At 45.4% G+C, this 16,262-nt stretch overlaps 1 protein-coding gene across 4 annotated transcripts in view; it reads left to right on the top strand.

Moving 5' to 3' along the window:
* Window positions 1-16,262, top strand: part of LOC112227495 (phospholipid-transporting ATPase IB) — a 139,069-nt gene that overhangs the window by 114,151 nt on the left and 8,656 nt on the right. For 3 of the 4 annotated variants that reach the window (XM_042308840.1, XM_042308837.1, XM_042308839.1), the window contains 6 exons: window positions 1,009-1,083; window positions 2,046-2,168; window positions 4,090-4,168; window positions 8,407-8,468; window positions 10,193-10,249; window positions 13,100-13,207. In XM_042308840.1, coding sequence (XP_042164774.1) covers window positions 1,009-1,083; window positions 2,046-2,168; window positions 4,090-4,168; window positions 8,407-8,468; window positions 10,193-10,249; window positions 13,100-13,207 — 504 coding nt within the window. The remainder of the gene's footprint in view (window positions 1-1,008; window positions 1,084-2,045; window positions 2,169-4,089; window positions 4,169-8,406; window positions 8,469-10,192; window positions 10,250-13,099; window positions 13,208-16,262) is intronic. The other variant, XM_042308838.1, reaches the window with a different exon arrangement.

The following is a 16,262-nucleotide window of genomic DNA, read 5'->3' on the forward strand; positions in this document are numbered from 1 at the left end:
TACAATGTTGTTGATCCAGCCTCAGTTTTCTCCTATCACAGCCATTAAACTCTAACTGTTTTAATGTCGTCATTGTCTTCATGATGAAATCTCTGAGTGGTTTCCTTCCTCTGTGGCAACTGAGTTAGGAAGGTCGCCTGTATCTTTGTAATGATAATTAATTACTTCTCCATGTTCAAAAGGATATTGTCAATGTCTGCTTTTTTATTTTTACCCATCTACCAATAGATGCCCTTCTTTGAGAGACATTGGAAAACCTCCATGGCCTTTGTGGTTGAATCTGTGTGTGAAATTCACTGCTGGACTGAGGGACCTTACAGATCATTGTATGTGTGGGGTACAGAGATGAGGGACCTTACAGATCATTGTATGTGTGGGGTACAGAGATGAGGGACCTTACAGATCATTGTATGTATGGGGTACAGAGATGAGGGACCTTACAGATCATTGTATGTGTGGGGTACAGAGATGAGGGACCTTACAGATCATTGTATGTGTGGGGTACAGAGATGAGGGACCTTACAGATCATTGTATGTGTGGGGTACAGAGATGAGGGACCTTACAGATCATTGTATGTGTGGGGTACAGAGATGAGGTAGACATTCAAAAGTCATGTTAAGCACTTTTTTTTTGCACACAGAGTGAGTCCATGCAACTTATTATATGACTTAAGCATATTTTTACTCCTGAACTTATTTAAGCTTGCCATAACAAAGGGGTTGAATACTTATTGACTCAGCTTATCATGTTTTATTCATTTGTAAACATTTTGAAATACTTTATTCCACTTTGACATTATGGTGTATTGTGTGTAGGCCAGTGACACAAAATCTAAATGTAATCTATTATAAATTCATGCTGTAACAACACAATGTGGAAAAAGTCAAGAGAATTGAATACTTTCTGAAGTCACTATATGCACAAGGGCTACGTGGTTATCCTCTATCTATCCCTGTTAATCAATTTATTCACTTGTTTCACTCATATATCATCCCTCTCTTGTCCAGCTGTGGTTTGCCTTTGTGAACGGCTTCTCTGGACAGATCCTGTTTGAACGCTGGTGTATCGGCCTCTACAACGTGGTGAGTGTCCACTTTATTCATACTGTCCATTTCTCTGTCTCACTCTTTCTGGATCTGTCCTTTACACCCCCGCGTTTTATTTATTTTGGATCCCTTTCTCCCTCTCCCTCCCTTTCCCTGTCTCCCTCTCTTTTAATCCCTCCCTTTTAATCTCCCTCCCTTTCCCTGTCTCCCTCCCTCTCTTTTAATCTCTCCTTCCCTCCCTCCCTCTCTTTTAATCTCTCCCTCCCCCTCCCTCCCTCCCTCCCTCCCTCCCTCCCTCCCTCTCCTCCCTCCCTCCCTCCCTCCCTCTTTTAATCTCTCCTTCCCTCCCTCCCGCTCTCTCTTTTAATCTCTCCTTCCCTCCCTCCCGCTCTCTTTTAATCTCCCTCCCTCCCTCTTTTAATCTCTCCTTCCCTCCCTCCCTCCCTCTCCCTCCCTCCCCCTCCCTCACTGTGATTGTTGTGCTGATTTTAATTGTTGTGCTGATTGTTGTGCTGATTCTCTCCTTCCTGTGATTCCCTCCCTGCTGATTGTGTCCTCTGATTTTAATCTCTCACCTCCCTCCTGTGATTGTTGTCTGATTGTGTCACTGTGATTGTTGTGCTTTTGTCACTGTGATTGTTGTGCTGATTGTGTCACTGTGATTGTTGTGCTGATTGTGTCACTGTGATTGTTGTGCTGATTGTTGTGCTGATTGTGTCACTGTGATTGTTGTGCTGATTTTTTCACTGTGATTGTTGTGCTGATTGTGTCACTGTGATTGTTGTGCTGATTGTTGTGCTGACTGTGTCACTGTGATTGTTGTGCTGATTGTGTCACTGTGATTGTTGTGCTGATTGTTGTGCTGACTGTGTCACTGTGATTGTTGTGCTGATTGTGAGACCGATAAAACAGCCAACGGAGTAAGTCTGAATTTCTGAAAGTCAATCGATCATAGTGTTTGTTTGGGTGTTTTACGTTGTACTGTGTGTGTGTGTCAGATCTTCACAGCGCTGCCTCCCTTCACTCTGGGGATCTTTGACCGGCCGTGCAGTCAGCAGAACATGCTCCGCTTCCCCCAGCTATACAGCATCACCCAGAATGCTGAGGGGTTCAACACCAAGGTACACACACACCCAAACAAACAAACACGCACAGACCACTTTTTTACATTTTCAATCGTATTGAAATACTGTGCACACAAACACTGCCATAATTATTAATGGACAAACATATGGAACGTTTTTGAACATTGAACACTATGAAGGAAACCATTTGAGTTTAGACAGAAGTTTAGTTTAGAGTTTCACAACTTGTAGGCCTATATGAACATTTATTGCATCATCTGAAATAAAACTACACTATATATATACACAAAGTAGGTGGACAACACTTCAAATTAGTGGATTTGGGTATTCCAGCCACACCCGTTACTGACAGGTGTATAAAAATCTAGCACACAGCCATGCGATCTCCATAGACAAACATTGGCAGTAGAATGGCCTTACTGAAGAACTCAGTGACTTTTAATGTGGCACCGTCATAGGATGCCACCTTTCCAACAAGTCAGTTTGTCAAACGTCTGCCCTGCTTGAGCTGCCCCACTCAACTGTAAGTGCTGTTATTGTGAAGTGGAAAGGTCTAGGAGCAACAACGGCTCAGCCGCGAAGTGGTAGGCCACACAAGCTCAGAACGAGACTGCCGAGTGCTGAAAGCGTGTAGCACATAAAAATTGTCTGTCCTCGGTTGCAACACTCACTACCAAGTTCCAAACTGACTCTGGAAGCACGTCAGCACAATAACTGTTCGTAGGGAGCTTCATGAAACGGGTTTCCATGGTCGAGCAGCTGCACACAAGGCTAAGATCACCATGCGCCATGCCAAATGTCGGCTGGAGTGGTGTAAAGCTCACCGCCATTGGACTCTGGATGAGTGGAAATGCATTCTCTGGAGTGATGAATCATGCTTCACCATCTGGCAGGCCGACGGACGATTCTGGGTTTGGCTGATCAGGTAGAACACTACCTACCCCAATGCACAGTGCCAAATGTAACACTTGGTGGAGGAGGAATAATGCTCTGAGACTGTTTTTCATGGTTTGGGCTAGGCCCCTTAATGTTAACACTACAGCATACAATGACATTCTAGATTACTCTGTGCTTTCTACTTTGTGGCAACAGTTTGGGGAAGGCCCTTTCCAGTTTCAGCATGACAATGCCCCCGTGCACAAATCAAGGTCCGTACAGAAAGTGTTTGTTGACATCGGTGTGGAAGAACTTGACTGGTCTGCACAAAGCCCTGACCTCAACCCCATCAAACACCTTTAGGATGAATCTGAACGCCAGGCCTAACATCTGTGCCAAACCTCACTAATGCTCTTGTGGCTGAATGGAAGCAAGACCCGTCGCAATGTTCCAACATCTAGTGGAAAGACTTCCCAGAAGAGTGGAGGCTGTTATAGCAGCAACTTCATATTAATGCCCATGACTTTGGAATGAGATGTTCGACGAGCAGGTGTCCACATACTTTTGGTCATGTAGTTTATGATTGTCATGTTTATGTTCTCCCATAGCTCAGTGTTTGATGGGTCATGTCTGGGGCTTGTGTCCATGTCTCTGTGATGGATGTGTGATGCCTGGTGTTTGTTTTGGAATCCAGCAGGTAAACAAGGTGGCAGAGAGTCTGGGACATCCACATGGCAACTCTAATGAGAATAAGGAAATCATTAATTTAGGAATAGAAAGTATGTGTGTGTGTGTGTGTGTGTGTGTGTGTGTGTGTGTGTGTGTGTGTGTGTGTGCGCAGGTGTAGGGCAGTTGGTTAGTAGCGATGGTGAATACATAGTGGTAGTTGTATTACTGAACACTGTTTTTCTGTGGGCTCTGAGTGTTTTGGCTTTTACTGACACTACTACTGCCCTCTCGCTCTTTCATTCTCTCTCTTTCATTCTCTCTCTCTCTCTCTTTCATTCTCTCTCCATCCATCGCTCCCTTTCATTCTCTTGTTCTCGCTCTTTCATTCTCTCTCTCTCCATCCCTCTCTCAGGTGTTTTGGGGTCACTGTATAAATGCTCTGATCCATTCCATTATTCTCTTCTGGTTTCCACTCAAAGTTCTAGAACATGGTAAGTAGTGGTCCCTATACCCACTGCTAGAGACACTCACTCACTCACTCACTCACACACGTGCACTCTGCTAGAGACACTCACTCACTCACTGCACTCACTAGAGACACTCACTCACACACGTGCACTCTGCTAGAGACACTCACTCACACACGTGCACTCTGCTAGAGACACTCACTCACACACGTGCACTCTGCTAGAGACACTCACTCACACACGTGCACTCTGCTAGAGACACTCACTCACACACGTGCACTCTGCTAGACATATTCACTCGCACACGTGCACTCTGCTAGACATATTCACTCGCACACGTGCACTCTGCTAGACATATTCACTCGCACACGTGCACTCTGCTAGACATATTCACTCGCACACGTGCACTCTGCTAGACATATTCACTCACACCTGTGCACTATTCATCTTAAAGTAACTGTACATTCAGTAATTAAGTGTATGTACAGTTGAAGTCGGAAGTTTACATACACTTAGGTTGGAGTCATTGAAACTTGTTTTTCAACCACTCCACAAATTTCTTGATAACAATGTATAGTTTTGGCATAGTCATGGATTTAGAAGCTTCTGAAGCTTCTGATAGGCTAATTGACATCATTTGAGTCAATTGGAGGTGTACCTGTGGATGTATTTCAAGGCCTACCTTCAAACTCAGTGCCTCTTGGCTTGACATCATGGGAAAAACAAAAGAAATCAGCTAAGACCTCACAAAAAAATTGTATATCGTAAAAAGTCTGGTTCATCCTTGGGAGCAATTTCCAAACGCCTGAAGGTTCTAGAAGAAAAAGAAACGCACACCTATTTAGGTGAGGTGCTGGCTAGCGGAGTAGAAAAGTTGAAAATAAAAGAGAGCCGCACACTCTAGGAGCTCAGATGCAAAAATGTAATGACCAACGTTTCGACAGCCAAGCCGTCATCAGGGTATAATCACAAACACTGCGGAATTACTCGTTTATATAGTGTCAAAAGACACAGGTGTCTGTAATCATGGCCAAGAGTGGCCTAATATCATTGGTTAATTCTCAATTATTAAAATGGCATACAAAGAACAGCATACAATCAACAAATGGATAGCATACAATCATAGATTCATTTGACTATACAAGCTTACAAACAATTACAATGGCAAAGTCACAATAATCACAAGAATGGCAGATCAAAGTCTACGTTGAGACCGAAGGGAACAAGGGTCTTTAAGTTAAAGATCCAGGCAGCCTCTCGTTTTAACAATAAATTATCAAGGTCACCCCCTCTCCTAGGGTGGGTGACATGTTCGATGCCAATATAACACAGAGACGAAATCGAGTGGCCTGCCTCCAAGAAGTGGGCCGCAACTGGGTAAGTAAAGTTTTTACACCTAATGGTGCTACGATGCTCTGAGATACGTACTTTTAATTCGCGCTTTGTTTTACCCACATCATTTTTTACCACAAAGACAAGTTATAAGATAAATAACTGCCTTAGTGGAGCACGTAATAACACCTTTGATTGGGATCGATTTCCCTGTTTGTGGGTGTTTGAAGGATCTACATTTTATAAGTGCCATTGCATTGAGCACAGCCATTACATTTGTAATTTCCATCCAGTAGGGGCGCAAATAGACGTTGTTAAGGAATATACGCCTGAAGGTACCACTTTGATCTGTACAAACAATAGTACGCAAGTATAAACACCATGGGACCACACAACCGTCATACCGCTCAGGACGGAGACACACTCTATCTCCTAGAGATCAACGTACTTTGGTGCGAAAAGTGCAAATCAATCCCAGAACAACAGCAAAGGACCTTGTGAAGATGCTGGAGGAAACATTTACAAAAGTATCTATATCCACAGTAAAACGAGTCTTATATCGACAGAACCTGAAAGGCCCCTCAGCAAGGAATAAGCCACTGCTCCAAAACCACCATAAAAAAGCTACGGTTTGCAACTGCACATGGGAACAAAGATCATACTTTTTGGAGAAATGTCCTCTGGTCTGATGAAACAAAAATAGAACTGTTTGCCAATAATGACCATCGTTATGTTTGGAGGAAAAAGGTTGGAGGCTTGCAAGCCGAAGAACACCATCCCAACCGTGAAGCACGGGGGTGGCAGCATCATGTTGTGGGGGTGCTTTGCTGCAGGAAGGACTGGTGCACTTTACAAAATAGATGTCATCATGAGGTAGAAAAATGATGAGGATATATTGAAGCAACATCTCAAGACATCAGTCAGGAAGTTAAAGCTTGGTTGCAAATGTGTCTTCCAAATGGACAATTACCCCATGCATATTTCCAAAGTTGTGGCAAAATGGCTTAACCTCTCCGGGATATGTGGGACGGTAGCGTCCCACCTCGCCAACAGCCAGTGAAAGTGCAGGGCGCCAAATTCAAAACAACAAAAATCTCATAATTAAAATTCCTCAAGGATACAAGTATTTTACATCATTTTAAAGATAGAATTCTCGTTAATCCAGCCAGTGTCTGATTTCAAAAAGGCTTTACAGCGAAAGCACCACAAACGATTATGTTAGGTCACCACCAACTCACAGAAAAACACAGCCATTTTTCCAGCCAAAGAGAGGAGTCACAAAAAGCACAAATTGAGATAGATATTCATCACTAACCTTTGATGATCTTCATCAGATGACACTCATAGGACTTCATGTTACACAATACCTGTATGTTTTGTTCGATAAAGTGCATATTTATATATTTTTTAAATCTAATTTTACATTGGCGCGTTACGTTCAGTTGTTCTAAAACATCCGGTGATTTTGCAGAGAGCCACATCAATTTACAGAAATACTCATCATAAATGTTGATGAAAATGCAAGTGTTGTACATGGAATTAGAGATATACTTCTCCTTAATGCAACCGCTGTGTCAGATTTAAAAAAAACTTTACGGAAAAAGCAAATCATGCAATAATCTGAGTTCAGACAACAAAACAGCCAAAAATATAATTATTCACTTACCTTTGCTGATCTTCATCAGAATGCACTCCCAGGAATCCCAGTTCCACAGTAAATGTTTGATTTGTTCGATTAAGTTCTTCATTTATGTCCAAATAGCTTCTTTTGTAAGGGCGTTTGGTAAACAAATCCAAATGCGCGTGCCGGTCCAGCCAAACGTCGGACGAAAAGTTCTAAAAGTTCCGTTACAGCCTGTAGAAACTTGTCAAACTAAGTATAGAATCAATCTTTAGGATGTTTTTATCATAAATCTTCAGTTATGTTCCAACCAGAGAATTCCTGTGTCTGTAGAAAAGCAATGGAACGAGAGCTAACTCTCTCGTGACGACGCATCACGAGCCTGTGGCACTCTGCCAGACACCTGGCTCAATCCCCTCTCATTCAGCCCCCCTTCATAGTAGAAGCCTCAAACAAAGTTTTAAAGACTGTTGACATCTAGTGGAAGCCTTAGGAAGTGCAATATGACCCCATTTACACTGTATATTGGAATGGCAAAGAGTTGCAAAACTACAAACCTCAGATTTCCCACTTCCTGGTTGGATTTTTCTCAGTTTTTCGCCTGCCATATGAGTTCTGTTATACTCACAGACATCATTCAAACAGTTTTAGAAACTTCAGAGTGTGTTCTATCCAATTCTACTAATGATATGCATATATTAGCATCTGGGACAGAGTAGCAGGCAGTTTACTCTGGGCACGTTATTCATCCAAGCTACTCAATACTGCCCCCCTGTCACCAAGAAGTTAAGGACAGCAAAGTCAAGGTATTGGAGTGGCCATCACAAAGCCCTGACCTCAATCCTATAGAAAATTTGTGGGCAGAACTGAAAAGGCATGTGCGAGCAAGGAGGCCTACAAACCTGACTGTTGCACCAGCTGTCAGGAGGAATGGACCAAAATTCACCCAACGTACTGTGGGAAGCTTGTGGAAGGCTACCCGAAACATTTGACCCAAGTTAAACAATTTAAAGGCAATGCTACCAAATATTAATTGAGTGTATGTAAACTTCTGACCCACTGGGAATGTGATGAAAGAAATAAAAGCTGAAATAAATCATTCTCTCTACTATTATTCTGACATTTCACATTCTTAAAATAAATTGGTGATCCTAACTGACCTAAGACAGGGCATTTTTACTAGGATTAAATGTCAGGAATTGTGAAACTGAGTTTAAATGTATTTGGCTAAGGTGTATGTAAACTTCCGACTTCAACTGTAAATCTTGTAGTAAATGTTTCACTGTGTGTGCGTATGTGTTCTCCCCAGACAGTCCTTTCAACAACGGTCATGGTACTGACTACCTGTTTGTGGGGAACATGGTGTACACGGTAAGCACATCCCCTCTACAGCCCCTCACAGTGTGTCTCGTCTGTGTTGGTGCTCATACTCTGAACAAAAACATGGACTCATCCCACTAATTACAGACATAATGAAGTGTACTCATGGGTGTACAGTGTCCTCAGCAATCGCTCCATTCATCTACAGTGTCCTCTCTATCACTCTGTTCCTTAAATTCAGCACGGTGTGTGTCTGTTGCTTATTTGTTAGTGAGTGTTTAGATGGCTGAGAGCAGCGGTTATACTTTGAGTGGTTTAACAGGTATTGTTTACAGTATCATTATGGATATTTATCATCTGGTGTCGTTTGTGAATTAACCCCACCTCTCTTTCTCCCTAATTCTCTCTTTCTCCCCTCCCCCTATTTTCTCTCCCCCCCCACCCTCAATTTATCTCCCCCTCCCTCATTTTCTCTCTCCCCTCCCTCAATTTCTCTCTCCCCCTCCCTCAATTTCTCTCTCCCCCTCCCTCATTTTCTCTCCCCTCCCTCATTTTCCCCCTCCTTCATTTTCTCTCTGCCCCTCCCTCATTTTTCTCTCCCCCTCCCTCATTTTCTCTCTCCCCCTCCCTCATTCTCTCTCACTCCCCCTCCATTCTCTCTCTCTCTCTCCCTTCCTCATTTTCTCTCTCCCCCTCCCTCAATTTCTCTCTCCCCTCCCTCAATTTTCTCTCCCCCTCCCTCAATTTCTCTCCCCCTCCCTCATTTTCTCTCTCCCCCCCTCCCTCATTTTCTCTCTCCCCCTCCCTCAATTTCTCTCTCCCCTCCCTCAATTTCTCTCTCCCCCTCCCTCATTTCTCTCTCCCCTCCCTCATTTTTCTCTCCCCCTCCCTCATTTTTCTCTCCCCCTCCCTCAATTTCTCTCTCCCCCTCCCTCATTTCTCTCTCCCCCTCCCTCAATTTCTCTCTCCCCCTCCCTCAATTTCTCTCTCCCCCTCCCTCATTTTCTCTCTCCCTCTCCATCATTTCTCTCTCTCCCCCTCCATTCTCTCTCTCTCCATTTCTCTCTTCTCTCTCTCTCCCCCTCCCTCTCTCTCTCCCCCTTCCTCATTTTTCTCTCTCTCTCTCCCTCCCTCATTTTCTCTCTCTCTCTCTCTCTCTCCCTTCCTCATTTTCTCTCTCTCTCTCCCTCCCTCATTTTTCTCTCTCTCTCCCTCCCTAATTTTCTCTCTCCCCCTCCCTCATTTTCTCTCCCCCTCCCTCATTTTTCTCTCCCTCTCCTCATTCTCTCTCACTCCCCCTCATTCTCTCTCTCTCCCATTCTCTCTCTCCTCTCTCCCTTCCTCATTTTCTCTCTCTCTCCCTTCCTCATTTTCTCTCTCTCTCCCTCCCTCATTTTCTCTCTCTCTCTCTCTCCCTTCCTCATTTTCTCTCTCTCTCTCCCTCCCTCATTTTCTCTCTCTCCCTCCCTAATTCTCTCTCTCTCTCCCTTCCTCATTTTCTCTCTCTCTCTCACCCTTCCTCATTTTCTCTCTCTCTCTCTCCCTTCCTCATTTTCTCTCTCTCTCCCTCATTTTCTCTCTCCCTCCCTCATTTTTCTCTCTCTCTCTCCCTCCCTCATTTTCTCTCTCTCTCTCCCTCCCTCATTTTCTCTCTCTCTCTCCCTCCCTCATTTTCTCTTTCCCTCTCTCCCTCCCTCATTTTCTCACTCCCCCTCCATCATTCTCTCTCTTTCTCTCCCCTTCTCCCCCTCTCCCTTTCTCTCTTCTCTCTGCAGTATGTGGTAGTAACAGTGTGTTTGAAAGCTGGTATGGAAACCACTGCCTGGACCAGGGTACAGTCTGTTTTACCGTAACAATTTCCTCTCCAACACACACTCCCACTGCACTACTCCTATAGAATGCTTAGATGTACTGTGGTAACATACAGAACCACTCAAACGTTTGGACACACCTACTCATTCAAGGTGAAGCTGGTTGAGAGGATGCCAAGTGTGCAAAGCTGTCAAGGCAAAGGGTGGCTACTTTGAAGAATCTAAAATGTTTAACACCTTTTTTGGTTACTGCATGATTCGTGTGTGTTTTCATAGTTTTGATGTCTTCACTATTATTATACAATGTAGAAAATAGTTAAAAAAAATATTTAAAACTCTTGAATGTGTAGGTGTGTCCAAACCTTTGACTGGTACTGTACAGTCATGGCCACAAGTTTTGAGAATGACACAAATATTAATTTTCACAAAGTCTGCTGCCTCAGTTTGTATGATGGCAATTTGCATATACTCTAGCATGTTATGAAGAGTGATCAGATGAATTACAATTAATTGCAAAATCCCTCTTTGCCATCTAAATTAACTGAATGCCCAAAAAAGCATTTCAGCCCTGCCACAAAAGGACCAGCTGACATCATGTCAGTGATTCTCTCTGGAGATCAAATCAAATCAAATTTTATTTTAACACAGGTGTGAGTGTTTGGCGAGGACAGTGTAAGGGGATAAAGGTACTGAATGAGATCACTCTGTCATGCTGATTGAGTTCTAGTGATAATAACAGACTGGAAGCTTCAAAAGGAGGGTGGTAGCTTGGAATCATTGTTCTTCCTCTGTCAACCAAGGTTACTTGGCCTTGAGATAGAAGCTGTTTTTCAAACACGTGCCCTCATCATTGCTTTGCACAAAAAGGGCTTCACAGGCAAGGATATTGCTGCCAGTAAGATTGCACCTAAATTAACCATTTATCGGATCATCAAGAACTTCAAGGAGAGCGGTTCAATTGTTGTGAAGAAGGCTTCAGGGCGCCCAAGAAAGTCCAGCAAGCGCCAGGACCGTCTCCTAAAGTTGATTCAGCTGCGGGATCAGGGCACCACCAGTACAGAGCTTGCTCAGAAATGGCAGCAGGCAGGTGTGAGTGCATCTGCATGCACAGTGAGGCGTAGACTTTTGGAGGATGGCCTGGTGTCAAGAAGGGCAGCAGAGAAGCCACTTCTCTCCAGGAAAAACATCAGAATGGTACCAACAAATCCTCCGAGAGCAACTTCTCCCAACCATCCAGGAACAGTTTGGTGATGAACAATGCCTTTTCCAGCATGATGGAGCACCTTGCCATGAGGCAAAAGTGATAACTAAGTGGCTCGGGGAACAAAACATCGATATTTTGGGTCCATGGCCAGGAAACTCCTTATTCCCATTGAGAACTTGTGGTCAATCTTCAAGAGGCGGGTGGACAAACAAAACCCCACAAATTCTGACAAACTCCAAGCATTGATTATGCAAGAATGGGCTGCCATCAGTCAGGATGTGGCCCAGAAGTTAATTGACAGCATGCTAGGGCAGATTGCAGAGGTCTTGAAAAAGAAGGGTAAACACTGCAAATATTGACTCTGTATCAACTTCATGTAATTGTCAATAAAAGCCTTTGACACTTATGAAATGCTTGTAATTATACTTCAGTATTACATAGTAACATCTGACAAAAATATCTAAAGACACTGAAGCAGCAAACATTGTGGAAATTAATATTTGTGTCATTCTCAAAACTTTTGTCCACGACTGTACATAGAAGGTAGCCTGCAAATGGAAGGTAGCCTGCAAATGGAAGGTAGCCTGCAAATGGAAGGTAGCCTGCAAATGGAAGGTAGCCTGCAAATGGAAGGTAGCCTGCAAATGGAAGGTAGCCTGCAAATGGAAGGTAGCCTGCAAATGGAAGGTAGCCTGCAAATGGAAGGTAGCCTGCAAATGGAAGGTAGCCTGCAAATGGAAGGTAGCCTGCAAATGGAAGGTAGCCTGCAGATGGAAGGTAGTCTGCAGATGGAGGGTAGCCTACAGATGGATGGCAGTCTACAGATTGACAGCTGGCAGTGTGGGGTATACTCTAGTTTAGAGAGACAGCACCCCGTATATACTGTACATACACACACAGTCCTTGCCATGTGTTACAGCCATCTCAGCTCATTCCTACTGCGGTGAGGGGGGGTAGAGGTGAGTTGACACCCCCTGTCCGTTCTGCTGTCCACCCCCCCACTTTTACTTTTACTTCACTACATTCCTAAAGAAAATGATGTATTTTTTACTCCATACATTTTACCTGACACCCAAAAGTACTCGTTACATTTTGAATAGTTAGCAGGACAGGAAAGTGGTCCAATTCACACACTTATCAAGAGAACATCCCTGGTCATCCCTACTGCCTCTGATCTGGCAGACTCACTAAACACAAATGCATCTTTTGTAAATGATGTCTGAGTGTTGGAGTGTGACCCTGGCTTTCCATACATTTTATAAACAAGAAAATGGTGCCGTCTGCTTTGCCTATTAGAAGGAGTTTGAAATGATTTATACTTTTACTTTTGATACTTTAGTATATTTTAGCAATTACATTTACTTTGATACTTAAGTATATTTAGAACCAAATACTTTTAGACTTTTACTTGAGTAACTTTCTATTAAGGTATCTATACTTTTACTCAAGTATGACAAGTAAGTCCCCAATACGTTTTCCACCACTGCCCCGTACAGAGGGGGAGGACGGGAGAGCCACAGAGAGGAGGGGTGACACTCGGGGACAAGGTTGTCTATATGCAGTATGTACAGTAACTAACTATGTGACCTCACTTCCTCTATTTTATTCCCTTCCTTTCTTCTTCTCCCTCCCTCCCATCTCTCTCTACCCCTGTCTTCTCCCTATAGTTCTCCCACCTGGCGGTGTGGGGCAGTATGATTCTCTGGGTGCTCTTCTTCACGGTCTACTCGGCTTTCTGGCCGTCCATCCCCATCGCTCCTGACATGCAAGGCCAGGCAAGTCTCCTCCTCCTCATGGTTCAAATGGTCTCTTCTGTTCAACGAAGCCGTGTCCACGGTGCCCTGTTGACTTGAAAAGCTGAGGTACCCGGTAGAGGTGTGCGGTCAGCCCCAATAACCCCGCCTCAGACCATGCTGTAAATATGTCATAATAGTTTGGAAACGGCTCCGTGGACCTGTTCTATATGGACTTAGTGCTTTCTCCCAGCTTACCCCAAACGTGTCAGTCATTTTGGTAATGGGATGGTGGGGGGTAATAACCCTTCATTACGCCTGGCGCCAGGGCGGCTGGCCTTCTGGCTGTTCCATATCAGCACTACTGGAGCCCCAGGGAGATTCATACCCTGCCAGCCCGCTCTGCAGGCCCTCTGCACCTGCTGCGCCGTCACCCGAGCCCCAGGCTTTTACGGCCTGCCCTGGAGGTGTTGACTCTACAGTGGGTGGGATTGGCTGTGCAGGGCTGGTGGAGGACCGGTGGGTGGGTGGCTATGGGGTACCCCCTGATTGAGTGTTTTTAGGGGGCTAGTGTTGGTGCGGGTGTACCCCACTGTGCTGGGGAGGGAGGGGGAGAGAGGGGGAAGTCTCAGCCCCCTTCAGACCATTAATTCAATTTGTGTCAGAAATGAGGAACATGAATAACCCCGCAGCTGCTCAGTCCAACTGGGGAACTGAGAAATACATACACCCCTCCCTCACCCCTCCCTCACCCCACCTCTCCCCCTCCCTCACCCCACCTCTCTCCCCTCCCTCACCCCACCTCTCTCCCCCGTCCAATCCCTCCCTCACCCCACCTCTCTCCCCGTCACAATCCCTCCCTCACCCCACCTCTCTCCCCCTCCCTCACCCCACCTCTCTCCCCCTCCCTCCCTCACCCCACCTCTCTCCCCCGTCACAATCCCTCCCTCACCCAACCTCTCTCCCCCTCCCTCACCCAACCTCTCTCCCCCTCCCTCACCCCAACCTCTCTCCCCCGTCCCTCCCTCCCTCACCCAACCTCTCTCCCCCTCCCTCACCCAACCTCTCTCCCCCCCCTCACCCAACCTCTCTCCCCTCCCTCACCCCACCTCTCCCCCCCGTCACATTCCCTCCCTCACCCCACCTCTCTCACCCCTCCCTCACCCCACCTCTCCCCCTCCCTCACCCCACCTCTCTCCCCCTCCCTCACCCCACCTCTCTCCCCCGTCACAATCCCTCCCTCACCCCACCCTCTCCCCCTCCCTCACCCAACCTCTCTCCCCTCCCTCACCCAACCTCTCTCCCCCTCCCTCACCCCACCTCTCTCCCCGTCACAATCCCTCCCTCACCCCACCTCTCTCCCCCTCCCTCACCCCACCTCTGGAGGTGTTAGTCGGAGACTGACAGTCTGTCCGGTTGTCTGTGGGTGTGTGTCAGACAGGGAATGTGTGTGTAGTCTGAGCGTCTCTGGGTGTGTTTCCAGCTGTCACAGGGAATGTTTCATAATGGTTTTCCAATTCAGTCCGGAGAATCTTCCTGGGAATGCCAGCTGTATCTGGCCCAAACTATCTATCTCTGAACTACAGCCTCATAACAGCTACTAAGGATGTAGCTAGTTAGCCAGTACAACGTAGACTACAGCACAGTGTCCAGTTGTATTAATGCAGTATAGTAGAGAGATGGGCTTTGTTGCCAGGGCATTTTCAGCTAACTGTTACTGGTATTCAGCATATGGTGGCAGAAATGGATACCATGTAGAAAGACAAGAGATGGATACCATGTAGAAAGACAAGAGGGGGGGGGGGCTCAAGGTGGACAACAGGCAGAAGATGAATAAAGAAACAGACAGGCAGAAATTCAAGAGAAAGAAAAATAAATACAGATGGAGAAAGAATCTGAGTGGAGAGAAAGGAAGATGTAGAAAGACTGATTGGGAGAGATGGCATGTAGAAAGACAGAAGTTGAGTGGATGATTAACCAGAGATGAATAGAGTCAGAAAGAAAAATAAATACAGATGGGGTTAGAAAGGTCAGACAGAAGTTGAGTGGATGATTAACCCCTAGAGTCAGGGTTAGAGGTCAGAGGTCAACGCGACTGACTGCAGCTGGATGACAGAGGGAGGAGACCCTAGTAGTTACTCAATGAAGAGTATCTGTCTAACTTGTTGCTGGAATGTTGTGTTATGTTGATATGGTGTGTGTGTTGATATGGTGTGTATGTTATGTTGATGTGGTGTGTGTGTGTTGATATGGTGTGTATGTTATGTTGATGTGGTGTGTGTTATGTTGATGTTGTGTGTGTGTACGTGTGTGTGTTATGTTGACATTGTGTTATGTTGACGTGTGTGTGTGTGTGTGTGTTGACGTGTGTGTGTGTGTGTGTTGACGTTTGTGTGTGTGTGTGTTGACGTTTGTGTGTGTGTGTTGACGTTTGTGTGTGTGTGTGTTGACGTTTTTGTGTGTGTGTGTGTGTGTGTGTTGACATTTGTGTGTGTGCGTGTTGACGTTTGTGTGTGTGTGTGTGTTTACGTTTGTGTGTGTGTGTGTGTGTGTGTTGACGTTTGTGTGTGTGTGTGTGTGTGTGTTGACGTTTGTGTGTGTGTGTTGACGTTTGTGTGTGTTGACGTGTGTGTTGACGTGTGTGTGTGTTGACGTGTGTGTTGACGTGTGTGTGTGTGTTGACGTGTGTGTGTTGACGTGTGTGTGTGTGTGTGTTGACGTGTGTTGTGTGTGTGTGTGTGTGTGTGTGTTGACGTGTGTGTGTGTGTGTGTGTTGACGTGTGTGTGTGTGTGTGTGTTGTGTGTGTGTGTGTTGACGTGTGTGTGTGTGTGTTGACGTGTGTGTGTGTGTGTGTGTGTGTGCGTTATGTTGACGGTGTGTGTGTGTGTGTGTGCGTTGTTGACGTGTGTGTGTGTGTGCGTTGTTGACGTGTGTGTGTGTGTGTGCATTGTGTGTGTGTGGGTGTGTTATGTTGACGTGTGTGTGTGCGTTATGTTTACGTTGTGTGTGTGTGTGTGTGTGCATTATGTTGTTGTGTGTTGTGTGTGGGTGTGTGTTGTGTGTGGGTGTTGTGTGTGGGTGTGTGTTGTGTTGACG

This window comes from Oncorhynchus tshawytscha, linkage group LG29 (assembly GCF_018296145.1).
Source record: "Oncorhynchus tshawytscha isolate Ot180627B linkage group LG29, Otsh_v2.0, whole genome shotgun sequence".
NCBI classification, from domain to species: Eukaryota; Metazoa; Chordata; class Actinopteri; order Salmoniformes; family Salmonidae; genus Oncorhynchus; species Oncorhynchus tshawytscha.